The sequence below is a fragment of the Oncorhynchus nerka genome, linkage group LG7 (assembly GCF_034236695.1).
Source record: "Oncorhynchus nerka isolate Pitt River linkage group LG7, Oner_Uvic_2.0, whole genome shotgun sequence".
Lineage (NCBI taxonomy): Eukaryota > Metazoa > Chordata > Actinopteri > Salmoniformes > Salmonidae > Oncorhynchus > Oncorhynchus nerka.
In genome coordinates, this window is record NC_088402.1 from 53,316,753 (window position 1) to 53,330,376 (window position 13,624).

Sequence of the window (13,624 nt, forward strand, 5' to 3'; positions counted from 1 at the left end):
CACTCCTCCATACAGACCTTCAGGTTTCGGGGTTGTCGCTGGGCAATACAGACTTTCAGCTCCCTCCAAAGATTTTCTATTGGGTTCAGGTCTGGAGACTGGGTAGGCCACTCCAGGACCTCGAGATGCTTCTTACGGAGCCACTCAATTGCCCTGGCTGTGTGTTTCGGGTCGTTGTCATGCTGGAAGACCCAGCCATGACCCATCTTCAATGCTCTTACTGAGGGAAGGAGGTTGTTGGCCAAGATCTCGCGATACATGGCTCCATCCATCCTCCCCTCAATACGGTGCAGTCGCCCTGTCCCCTTTGCAGAAAAGCATCCCCAAAGAATGATGTTTCCACCTCCATGCTTCACGGTTGGGATGGTGTTCTTGGGGTTGTACTCATCCTTCTTCTTCCTCCAAAACCGGCGAGTGGAGATTAGACCAGAAAGCTCTATTTTTGTCTCATCAGACCACATGACCTTCTCCCATTCCTCCTCTGGCTCATCCAGATGGTCATTGGCAAACTTCAGACGGGTCTGGACATGCGCTGGCTTGAGCACGGCGACCTTGGTTGCGCTGCAGGATTTTAATCCATGATGGCGTAGTGTGTTACTAATGGTTTTCTTTGAGACTGTGGTCCCAGCTCTCTTCAGGTCATTGACCAGGTCCTGCCGTGTAGTTCTGGGCTGATCCCTCACCTTCCTCATGATCATTGATGCCCCACGAGGTGAGATCTTGCATGGAGCCACAGACCGAGGGTGATTGACCGTCATCTTGAACTTCTTCAATTTTCTAGTAATTGCGCCAACAGTTGTTGCCTTCTCACCAAGCTGCTTGCCTATTGTCCTGTAGCCCATCCCAGCCTTGTGCAGGTCTATAATTTTATCCCTGATTTTATCCCCAGGTGCAGTTAATACAGGTAATGAGTGGAGAACAGGAGGGCTTCTTAAAGAAAAACTAACAGGTCTGTGAGAGCTGGAATTCTTACTGGTTGGTAGGTGATCAAATACTTATGTCATGCAATAAAATGCAAATTAATTACTTAAAAATCATAATGTGACTTTCTGGATGTTTGATTCCGTCTCTCACAGTTGAAGTGTACCTATGATAAAAATGACAGACCTCTACATGCTTTGTAAGTAGGAAAACCTGCAAAATCGGCAATGTATCAAATACTTCTTCTCCCCACTGTATATAAATATGATCAACAAAGAAAAAGCTGTGTATTACAATTGTCGTATATTTAAGTACAAAGATTTCATTCAAAAAAGATAGTTCCAGCAAAGCCCACAGCCAGGAGCTAGCCAGTAACTGTAGACCCATTTTATTCACAGCGCCTTGGCTGTTAACCTGAAGAGTTTTCATTTTTCTTCGATTCTCTGTTCCCTGACATGTGCTTGTCCGTGTAAATAGCAACTATTTATTCTGACCACGAGCTACAGTGCTGAGATTCCAGTTGACATCACTGAAATAGAACTGCCCTCTAGAGCTGTGAACAAGCAGCCAAATGAAAAGGGCAGCCATTTGACGGCACTGGAAAAAAACATTTATTTCAAAAGGCAAATCTTTTTTCTTTTTTTTTTAAATACACCCTTTTCAAACATAAGTCACATGGTAGTGCAATTCAAAGGCAGCGTCATGGTTACGGATATTAAAAGGTATTTGGTTTCACAAAGCACAACAACCAAGACTTTTCAGCAATGTGGCATTGAAAGGCCCTTGCATTTTCTTTTAACCGTTGCTATGTAAATCTAGGGCTTGATTCAATCCGTATTGCAGAAGTTGAGCACTATAGCGCGATTGAAATTTAAAGGTAATTTCTGATTGAGCAGACATACGTAGTCTCCGTGAATGCAGGAACATTGCCTTTAAATTCTAATCGTTCTATAGAGCTGAACTTCCGCAACATGGATTGAATCGAGCAACAAGCCTAACAACCAATACAAGTCAAGAATCAAATGCCAAAGGATGCAGAGAGAACCAGAATTACATAAGACAAGTGAAAAAAGGACACAAATAGCCTAGCATCTGCCACAAAGCCTAACCACAATTAACATGAATAAGACAAACGATAACGAAGTGAGGTATCACAATGGACGTGCCAACAACAGCTGAGGACAGAGTGGCATCTGATTCGGCGCCAACAAATACAAGCTGGGTCATCATACTCCTGTAGAAAACCAAGAGCAGGAAACCACTTCTATAATATAGGAGGTATGTACAAAACCCAAAAGACAGTACACAGTAGAATAGCTGCAGCATACACCACAAGTCCAATGCAAGCTAACCTTACTTCACGTCGTCCGTTGGGAGTCTGCTTGCTGCATCGGAGCTGTGGCCTATGCAAGTGTGCGTATTTTCCCATCTATTTTCTAACAGGTACAAAGTGAAAGTGGTGTTGATCCTGCTTCTCCAGTCGCTTGGCCAGTCTGTTAGACTACATGTGCTCCGGGTGGTTCTGCAAACACTTGATAAACTCTGTGACCGGATGGCCCTGGTAGCAGATCTGGTACACAGCGTTGAACAGTGGGAACCTGGGACGAGAGAGAGATTGTTGAGTTGTCACAGTCAATATCTTTGGCTTTAAAGAATAACTGCATTGTTTTTGCTACTTCAGATGTATCCTTTTATTTGCATTTAACTGAGGTGATTCACTCAACAGAGCCAGAGGTTATTTGTAAGGGAATCCCCACATGCAAAGTAATATCAGTTTCTTCAATGGGTGAAAGAGCTGTTTGATTTCTGTGCCAACTTACTTGTCAAGCAGATTTTTGTTCTTTAGGATGACATGGACTTCAGCTGCTGTTGCTGGTCCCTGGAGCTTCTGTCCATTCAGAATCTCTTTCTCCAGCTCTTCAATTGACTGAGAAGAATAAAAACATGGCTGTTGAAGTCAAGGCTGCTCTCACCCCAAAAATACATATAACTCAAATTCACTCTCTGGCCCCCTCTTTATTTTCAAAGCTTATAATTAAAGGGATAGTGCGATATTTTTGGCAATTATGCTCTTTATCAGATGAAATAATGGATACCATTTAAGTTCTCTGCGTTGGCTAATGAAACTACCTCCAACTTCCTTCATACTGGATGCAGAGACATACAAACGGTATCAATGAGGTCATCTGACAACATAAAAAAATCCCTTTAAAGCTCTCATCTTCTGTATTTACCCTGTTCCAATCCTAAAGGCTATAATTCAAACCATTTTAAAATTTTTATGTCGGCCCTGTCTTTATCTAAAAGCCAATTAAGTCACCGTCTCACCTTCCCCGTCTTGGCAAAGGCTTCGGCCACTTTATGGTTGCGGCCGCCATAGCAGGTCGTGATGAGGTCGGCGACGCCACAACTCTCCAGGAAGGTTGCTGAGGAGACGGGCCCTGCGGTGCAGAAAATGCGCGCGAAGGCGATCATCTCCATCAGCCCCAGTCGGATTACAGCGGCCTTGGTGTTGTCCCCGAAGCCCAGGCCGTCACAGAAGCCCGCCCCCACCGCCACAATGTTCTGACAGCCACAGAGAGGAGGGCAGGGGTTAATGGCTTCAACACATAAGGACAGCCTTTTTTCTTACAAGCACACTTTTCTCAAGTCTGCCCTTCATCTAAGAAGTAGATGAAGGGCATGTAGAAAGTATACAATTGGAAATTAGGAAAGTTTTGAGATTCAGACGTCGAGACAACATGACTAGACATTAAGTAAGGAGAGGCCAGGGAGAATCTAGAAGGCTGCGTTAACAGCTGTTCTGATTGGTCAAAAGACAAAAAAAAATGGAAAAGGAATCAGAATTGGTCCGCTTATGTAAACACATCCTTAATGGTTGAGTGTTCACCTTCAGTGCGCCACAGATTTCAACCACATCGGACTCCTCCACTACAGTGACCCGGAAGTTACTGGTCTGCATGAGTTCCTTCAGCAAAGCCCCATGTTCTTTATCCTTACATCCTTGGGAGTGGGAGATTTGGAGAGAGAAATTGTTAACCCTTTTCAATCCTAACATATATTTATCTTTCAAATATTTATTGAAAAACTCTAGCACTTACCATGTGACATAACGAGGAAAACTCAAGGTACAGGCCCTAATTAAAAGGCCTAATTACCAGGCTCTAGTTACAGGCTTAGGGCACAGGGTTTTCATGGTAAGGTTACATGCACAAAAAGAAAATGCACTAATGGCCCTCAAAGTTGACTATTACACCACTTTTTTTATCAGTACCACATGTCAGAGTCATGAAACGAGTGAATGGACTTGAAAACGGGTGGTATAGCCTACATTCTAAAATGCGATGTGGTTCAACGAGAACACTGGCCTTATGAAAAGGCAGAGTCACACGCGAACTGCAGTGGACGCATATATTCTGGCCTAATGGCAATCGGAAAACGTCATTACACTTTTGGGTGTTTTGTGTAACAGAGGTCTCTTTCCATTCACCACTGTTTGGAGGTTGGAAATATGTTGAGAGTGAATACCTTCATTAAATGTCTCCACACATATTGACAAAATAGAATGAAATGAATACCTTACTTTTAAGTTTGCACTGTATATATTTACCCAAACCAAATGTTCAGAAAGGGGAAGAAAAAGAAAAACACTGGACAGCACACCATTCAGAAGTATGTAAGACAATGATAACCCAAGCCCGTTACAATGTGGAATCTAACCGATAGTGGTCTCACAGAACTTCTCATCGGCGACCTCGTTGGCGATATTGGCCCCCATCAACACACTCATGGCGATGCCCAACTTCACCTGGATCACATCAGAGATGAGCTTCAGTCCGTCAGGGCCCTCATCCACACCCTGGAGTAGAACACGTAGCATGAGTACACAGTACACACAGTAAAGCAATTCAAAAGACCTACAGCGGGGTCTAAAAGTATTGACACCGTTGATAATGGTGAGCAATAATGACTGTATAAAATAAATCATTCAAAATACTGAGCTATATTGTATGCTGAAAAAATTTGGAATTTTAAAGATTTTATACTGATACAATTGCTCAGAGAAAGAGATTTTGTTAAACAAGTATTTTTTGTTGATCATTACCAATAACAGAGGTTAGCACGCATTGACCATTTTGTAACTTTCTCACTTATTATTCACAATTCATTCCGTAATCATGGTAGGATCAATACTAATGTAGAAGTGTTTAGAAACATATTCTATTCTTATTTATAATAAAAGTGATTCCAAATGACAAATTATTTACCATTTAATTTATATTGGGCACAAAATAATCGATAATAAAACTGCAAATACATTTAACAAGTTTGTACGTGCTAGGAATATGGGACAAAATACTAAACTCGACTACTTTATTTAATAAGAATCTTTAGAGGTGTCAATCATTTTGACCACTACCTTTGAGAGGAAAAAAAGTATTACTTGTTAAACCAAATCTCTTTCTCTGTGAAATTGTATTAGTATAAAATATAATTTCCTAATTATTTTGGGCAGACAATATAGCTCAGCATTTGAATTTTTTATTTTATACTTTCGTTATTGCTCATGTTTATCAGGGCCAAGGGTGTCAATAATTTCAGACCCCACTATATATTACAGTGGAGCTATGACCTACAGTGGGGCAAAAAAGTATTTAGTCAGCCACCAATTGTGCAAGTTCTCCCACTTAAAAAGATAAGAGGCCTGTAATTTTCATCATAGGTACACTTCAACTATGACAGACAAAATGAGAAAAAAAAATCCAGAAAATCACATTGTAGGATTTTTAATGAATTTATTTGCAAATTATGGTGGAAAATAAGTATTTGGTAAATAGCAAAAGTTAATCTCAATACTTTGTTATATACCCTTTGTTGGCAATGACAGAGGTCAAACGTTTTCTGTAAGTCTTCACAAGGTTTTCACACACTGTTGCTGGTATTTTGGCCCATTCCTCCATGCAGATCTCCTCTAGAGCAGTGATGTTTTGGGGCTGTTGCTGGGCAGCACGGACTTTCAACTCCCTCCAAAGATTTTCTATGGGGTTGAGATATGGAGACTGGAAAGGCCACTCCAGGACCTTGAAATGCTTCTTACGGAGCCACTCCTTCGTTTCATCTTTAAAATCTCACGATACATGGCCCCATTCATTCTTTCCTTTACACGGATCAGTCGTCCTGGTCCCTTTGCAGAAAAACAGCCCCAACGCATGATGTTTCCACCCACATGCTTCACAGTAGGTATGGTGTTCTTCGGATGCAACTCAGCATTCTTTGTCCTCCAAACACGACGAGTTGAGTTTTTACCAAAAAGTTCTATTTTGGTTTCATCTGACCATATGACATTCTCCCAATCTTCTTCTTGATCATCCAAATGCTCTCTAGCAAACTTCAGACGGGCCTGGACATGTACTGGCTTAAGCAGGGGGACACGTCTGGCACTGCAGGATTTGAGTCCCTGGCGGCGTAGTGTGTTACTGATGGTAGGCTTTGTTACTTTGGTCCCAGCTCTCTGCAGGTCATTCACTAGGTCCCCCCACGGGGTGAGATCTTGCGTGGAGCCCCAGATCGAGGGAGATTATCAGTGGTCTTGTATGTCTTCCATTTCCCAATAATTGCTCCCACAGTTGATTTCTTCAAACCAAGCTGCTTACCTATTGCAGATTCAGTCTTCCCAGCCTGGTGCAGGTCTACAATTTTGTTTCTGGTGTCCTTTGACAGCTCTTTGGTCTTGGCCATAGTGAAGTTTGGAGTGTGACTGTTTGAGGTTGTGGACAGGTGTCTTTTATACTGATAACAAGTTCAAACAGGTGCCATTAATACAGGTAACGAGTGGAGGACAGAGGAGCCTCTTAAAGAAGAAGTTACAGGTCTGTGAGAGCCAGAAATCTTGCTTGTTTGTAGGTGACCAAATACTTATTTTCCACCATAATTTGCAAATAAATTCATTAAAAATCCTACTATGTGATTCTGGATTTTTTCCCCCTCATTGTGTCTGTCATAGTTGAAGTGTACCTATGATGAAAATTACAGGCCTCCCTCATCTTAAGTGGGAGAACTTGCACAATTGGTGGCTGACTAAATACTTTTTTGCCCCACTGTACATAATATACAGTGTCTTCAGAATGTACTCATACCCCTTGACACATTCCATATGTTGTTGTATTACACCTTGAATTCAAAATGTGTTCTACACACAATACCCCATAATACCAAAATGAAAACATGTTTTTAGAAATTTTGGCAAATTAATTGAAAATTAAATCTCATTTACTTAAGTATTCACACCCAAGTCAATACTTTGAAGAACATTTGGCAGCAATTACAGCTGTGAGTATTTCTGGGTAAGTTTAAGTTTTCCACACCTGGATTGTGCAACATTTGCCAATTATTATTTTCAAAATTCTTCAAGCTCTCTCAAATTGGTTGTTGATCATTGCTAGAGAACTATTTTTAGGTCTTGCCATAGATTAAGTAAATTTAGACCAAAACTAACTCAGCCACTCAGGAACATTCACAGTCTTCTTGGTAGATGTGGCCTTGTATTTAAGGTTATTGTTCTGCTGATAGGTAAATTCATTCCCGAGTATCTGATGGAAAATAGACTGAACCAGGTTTACCTCTAGGATTTTGCCTGTGCTTAGCGCCATTCCGTTTCTTTTTTATCCTGCAAAACTCCGCAGTCCTTAACGATTAAAAGCATACCCATAACATGATACAGCCACCACCAATATGGAGAGTGGTACTCAGCAATGTGTTGAATTGGATTTGGCCCAAACACAACACCTTATTCAGGACAAAAAGTTTATTGCTTTTGCCTCATTTTTTGCAGTATTACTTTAGTGCCTTGTTGCAAACAGGATGCATGTTTTGGAATCTTTGTATTCTGTACAAGCTTCCATCTTTTCACTCTGTCAATTAGGTTAGTATTGTGGAGTAATTACAATGTTGTGGATCCATCCTCAATTCTCCTATCACAGCCATTCAACTCTGTTTTAAAGTCACCATTGGACTCAGCAAAATCCCTGAGCGGTTACTTTCCTCTCCGGCAGAGTTCGGAAGGATGTCTGTCTTTGTAGTGACTGGGTGTTTCGATACACCACCCAACGTGTAATTCATAACTTTGCCATGCTCAACATCTGCTTAATAATATTATTACAATTGTTTTTACCCATCTACCAATAGGTGCCCTTCTTTGCGAGGCATTGGAAAACCTCTGTGGTTGAATCAGTGTTTGTAATTCTGTGTTTGCGGGACCTTCCAGATAATTGTATGTGTAGGGTACAAATATGAGGTAGTCATTCAAAAAGCAACACTATTATTTCAACTTATGTGACTTGTTAAGCACAATTGTACTCCAGAACGTAATTCCACTGACATTATGGGGTATTGCGTGTAGACCAGTGAATATGGGTGGTCCCGGGAATCAAAACTCTACGATGCCATGCTCTACCTACTGGGCTACTGTTATAGGTCTGCTGAAGAGAGCATGGCTGTTAGCCAAACCTTGATGAGTGACATTCCTAGTGCATTAATCTTTATCTTCCCCTTCATGGTGTCACACACTCTGCCAATGAACTGGTGGGGGATCACAAACACTAGGATGTCTGCTTCCTTGGCAGCATCCACCAGCTCAGGAACTGCCAACTGGAGGAGAAACAGGAGAGGGGATAGTTAGGGGCACTGGTCTTGGTCTGCTTGTCTCATGTAGTCCTTGCACATTGTAAATAGAAAAGAAAGAGCTTGCACACTCATAAGCTCCATCATGCACCTTTATTCACAAACAACGTTTCGATCCTGCAAGGATCTTTGTTTGGTTGTACATTGTCAAATTAATGTGTTATTGATTCTAAATAGTGGGTGCCACAGTCCAAAAAGCTACAGTACATCAAAGGTATCAAAAATCTCATAAAAAACTGTTATTTTATAATTGTGTAACATAATGTAAGTGACTGCTTGATCTGTGCTAAATCAGCATGAGCGCAAGCCAGGGGGCAGGGGTTCAAATCAAATCAAAACTATTTGTCACATGTGCTGAATACAACAAGTGTAGACCTTACTGTGAAATGCTTACTTACAAGCCCTTAACCAACAGTGCAGTTCAAGAGTTTAAAAAAATATATACCAAATAAACTAAAGTTTAAAAAAATATAAAAAGTAACACAATAACAAGGCTATATACAGGAGGTATCGATACCGAGTAAATGTGCCGGGGTACAGGTTAGTCAAGGTCATTTGTACATGTAGGTAGGGGTGAAGTGACTATGCACAGATAAACGAGTAGCAGCAGTGTACAAAACAAATGGAGGGGCCCCCCTCTTGCTCATATTGAAGTAGAGGTTGTTGTCCTGGCACCACACTGCCAGGTCTCTAACCTCCTTTCTATAGGCTGTCTCATTGTTGTCGGAGATCAGGCTTAATGATGGTGTTGGAGTCGTGTTTGGCCATGCAGTCATGGGCGAACAGAGACTACAGGAGGGGACTAAGTACACACCCCTGATGGGCCCCAGTGTTGAGGATCAGCGTGGCATTCGTGTTGTTGCCTACCCTTACCACCTGGGGGTGGCCCGTCAGGAAGTCCAGGATCCAGTTTCAGAGGGAGTTGTTAAGTCCCAGGGTTCTTAGCTTAGTGATGAGCTTTGAGGGCACTATGGTGTTGAACGCAGAGCAGCATTCTCAGTTTTATTCTAATCCGTGGAGATCTCTTCTCGGAAATTGCTATGGGGTGTACTGTGGATTGTAGTGAGTGCTGCAAGGACAGCTGCAACACATAACTGAGCCAGGGCTGAACCTTTACACATATAGTCCAGCAGAAGGCAGCTGACAGCATTCCCCACAGCAGTTTATTACTCAAACTGTCATATAGCATTAGGCAAAGATGTGATGAGGGTAACAATTAAACAGGCAAGAAGGGTATTGGTTTAGGGGTATGTCAATTTCAATTATGTGAATAATGGATTATAGAATTTGTATTTTTTTAATCACATTCCTGAGCAGGATTACAACACATAGCAGCATGCGATGTGCTCCTCACCACATTGGGGGGTAGCTTGTGTCCAGGCAGGTACTTGACGTTCTCATGGTCTGTGTTGATGATCTCTGTCAGTTTGCGACCGTCCACCATCTCCTCAAACACCCACATGGTCACAGTGTTGTCAAACTTAGAGTTGTGAGCAACATTGGTGCCTACTATCTTGGCAATGGCAGAGCCCCTGTGTAGTAGAGAAATTGCAATGTAAATTATATTTGCTCTGTGGTTTTCTACAAGAACAATTGCACCCTAGACTGAAGAATGCAAGTGCTAAAAATACTTACTAAAATACAAAACAAAAAAAACTGAATCTTATTGCAAATGTACAATTTGCCAGATTGACCCTTAATTATCCTATTAAATAGGCAAATGGTAGTTGCTCTATTTTATGGTTAAGGGCAATTGGATTGATGGTCACCCAGCTGAAGTTTGTTTGCATGCAGTGGCCAAGTATGGCTAACATTACATAATGCAACAGCACTACTCATCTCATACCTGTGGTGATACATGAAAGATTACAAATGTTGCAAACTCCACCTGAAACTGTGCATGTCATTTCAAGCCAAAGGCAGCTTCACATTTAAAATTGGCATGGCAGGTGGGTAACAGGGCTGGACTAACTGATTTGGGGCACTAGGGTCAAATATAATTATTTCCAGCCCCCCCCTGCTCAAATCTATATTTTTGGGGAAAACGGCTCACTTCCTGCATTTCAACACATTTTGTCATGAGGCTGACAGAAAATGTTGCAGTTTTAAATAAAATGTCCTTTAGTCTGGTAAAGCAGGCTGTAATAGACAATTAACTGGTATATACACATTCTGAAACTAATACATCCAAACTAGTGTAAATGTTTCTTACAATTCAGAATGTGGAATACAATATGAAACTTACTCTACTGGTTGTCTGTGCAGTTTGTTTGTCAGCTGCTCGAAATTTGAGGCAAAATATTAACACGAAAGTATTATTTACCTGACTAGAGAGAAGGTAGGTATGGCTTGGTTCGGCACAGAGGTAAAATTAGTTTCATATTGAATAGTCGGTTCTCTCTCGTCAATTGCATTCACCAAGCATGTCGCTCTGGATAAGAGCGTCTGCTAAATGACTTAAATGTAAATGTAATGACAATGAAAATCGGATATTCTGAATCAGGGGAGGATGGAGAACAATCAACCTTTTGTGTGGATTTTTTATTCAGATTTCAATCTTTAAAATTGTTTTATAATAATTCACACAAAAAAAGGTGCTGATTGTTCTCCATCCACCCCTGAATCAGAATATAACATTTTCATTGTCATGGCATGTTTGGTTCAATAGCTATTGACGAGAGAAAACCAGAATACCCAATATAAAAACCTATATTTTCTCGGTTGCTTGTAGATTAATTTATACTTTTGGGAAATACATATCGGCCTTAGCTGGAGTAAATGAAGATAGCTGCTCAACGGCAGGTAGCCTAGTGGTTAGAGTGTTGGGCCAGTAACCGAAAGGTTGCTAGATCGAATCCCCATGCTGACAAGGTAAAAATCTGTTGTTCTGCCCCTGAACAAGGCAGTTAATCCACTGTTCCTAGGCCATCATTGTAAATAATAATTAGTTAACTGACTTACCTAGTTAAATAAAAGGTTAAAACAATTTGGTGAGTAAGGAATGTATTTTAGCATAGCTGTCTAATGAGAGTTTGAATCACAGCTTCCCGGGCAAAAGTTAGACCCATCACACATTGTCAACCTCGAACATGCTAACTAAAGCAGCCGCGTTGTGTGCACAAGTGTTGCAAAATAAAAATGTACACATGCATGTTATTGAATCTTTTCATCCACCCTGCTCACGCACATCAACAGCTGTCTGCATAGCCAGGTGCTAAAATAGAACTTGGACACCGCAGTCCCACCTCTCCCATCGACTCATTGAGTTTTACAAGCATACTAACCCATTTGAGTAATTGAAAGATGAACGAGGTCCACACTCTAGTCGGTGAGCGTATACCGCTAACGTCTAGCAACCCAAAGGTTCTGAATCTCATTATGGATAACTTTAGCATTTTCACTAATTAACTACTACTTTTAAGCTACTTTGCAACTACTTCCCCTAACCCTTTAACTACTTAGTTAGCCCTAACCCCTAGCCTTGTTAACATTAGCCACCTAGCTGGCCTAGCTAAAGTCAACCACAACAAAATTGGAATTCCTGTAATGTACACAAATGTGTTATTTATTTGATCAGGGATTCATACAGAGGCCAAGGTCTCATTTACAGATGAGCCTTGAATTACAGAAAATACACACACACACCAATATAAATTCAAAATACAAGCAGAAAGGACATGGTCATAAAAAATAAAATAAAACATTTGTCAGTAATAAGGCCCTCAATTATGATGAAAGAAAAGTGTGAACACACGAAATACATTGTGATAAATCATGTACAAACAAAAAAAGTGGACTTTTCCCATGGGCATGTCACGAATTTTTAATCAAATCATGTCACAATAAGTTGTGATGGTGTGTTGTGCGTTCTGACTTCAGTGCAGCTCAGTGTAAACAAGCTTAATGTTAGGGTCTGTATCTTCTGGCAAGTAACACAACAACCCAATGTTTATCTCCAGTTCCAGGACAAATTAGCTAGCAACAGAAAGCTAAATACAATGCCTATGAATGTTTCATGTGTTTCGACCGGTCGTCAAATTAATATATAGTTGGCTTTGGTATTTTAACCTGTGTGTCATGAACGCGTCGGGTGATAATTGACCAAAATGAATCAACAGTTGGTAGAGTTTGGCCAAGCCGTAACGCACAGATAGTGCCCCCTCCCCGACCTTCGGTGATCGGTTTGAAACAATTCGCTCGAGCGACCTGTTTGAAAATGCGGCTAGAATTAGCCGGTCAATCAAGCCAAGCTATGTTAGGTAGCTGCAGTACACCCACACACAAAGCTTTCCGGTATAGATACATTTTCTTACCAATTGCCAGAGCCAATAATGCAGACTTTCTTGGGAGTTGCCATTGAAAAGACCCTTGCCGACGGACAAAACTGTCATGTGAATTCAACTGTAGGCAGTGTACAGAGGGCTTGGCAGATCTAGCTCTTATTTCATTGGTTAGTCTAAGGTAGACACAGTCCCGCCCACTATTTTCATCCGAGTACTATCACTGAGGGCATTCGATTATCTGGTCCGTTTTGCCCCGTTAAAAGGAGATTACACCGGGTAAAAAGTAATTGCATTCGTTTTGGAACCGGGTCTCAAAACAAAAGTGACGTAGGTTAAGCGTTTAAGCACGTGGATTAATGAGCAGGATTCTGTGTTTTTCATGCGAAAGGGATTGCTGGTTATAAACATGCTTTAATTCTAACATATATTTTATGGAAAAGAGATGTTGTATGTTTCTGAACGATGCTGCCTTGTTGACAACATGGCCGAGCGGCGCAGAATACTGTTCGATTTGAGAACGGAACTTCCCTCACAGCATTTGTCCGTTCACGTTTACGGGCCATAGACCGGTGCTCCACGGTTCAGCTTAATCGAACTCCTCCAGTCGTTGTTGAGTAGGGTGAAAAGTTACCTACCCTGGCTGAAATGTAACTTGGCCAACGGTTCCATGGGGGACCATTTTAATTGATGAAACTTAGAAAATTAAGTCACACTTCATGATTTTTTTGCTCATGAAGTAC

At 41.2% G+C, this 13,624-nt stretch overlaps 1 protein-coding gene across 1 annotated transcript; it reads right to left on the minus strand.

The window, feature by feature from the left end:
- Nucleotides 1-1,508: 1,508 nt before the first annotated feature.
- On the minus strand, nucleotides 1,509-13,022 carry LOC115131924 (glycerol-3-phosphate dehydrogenase [NAD(+)], cytoplasmic-like). Its single transcript, XM_029664021.2, has 8 exons — nucleotides 12,915-13,022; nucleotides 9,956-10,133; nucleotides 8,428-8,568; nucleotides 4,642-4,780; nucleotides 3,812-3,924; nucleotides 3,250-3,486; nucleotides 2,742-2,848; nucleotides 1,509-2,519 (listed from the first exon to the last, which is right to left on the minus strand). The coding sequence occupies exons 1-8, from the start codon at nucleotides 12,956-12,958 to the stop codon at nucleotides 2,423-2,425; spliced, it is 1,056 nt and encodes a 351-aa protein (XP_029519881.2). The 5' UTR covers nucleotides 12,959-13,022; the 3' UTR covers nucleotides 1,509-2,422.
- Between the last annotated feature and the right edge of the window lie 602 nt (nucleotides 13,023-13,624).

Excerpts from the sequence above, each read along its gene's own strand:
- LOC115131924 (XM_029664021.2), bottom strand. The coding sequence starts at position 12,958 with ATGGCAACTCCCAAGAAAGTCTGCATTATTGGCTCTGGCAATTG. Across the intron at positions 8,569-9,955 it reads ACAAGCTACCCCCCAATGTG|TTGGCAGTTCCTGAGCTGGT; the intron begins GTGAGGAGCACA and ends TTTCTCCTCCAG. Across the intron at positions 3,925-4,641 it reads GTTCTGTGAGACCACTATCG|GATGTAAGGATAAAGAACAT; the intron begins GTTAGATTCCAC and ends CCCACTCCCAAG.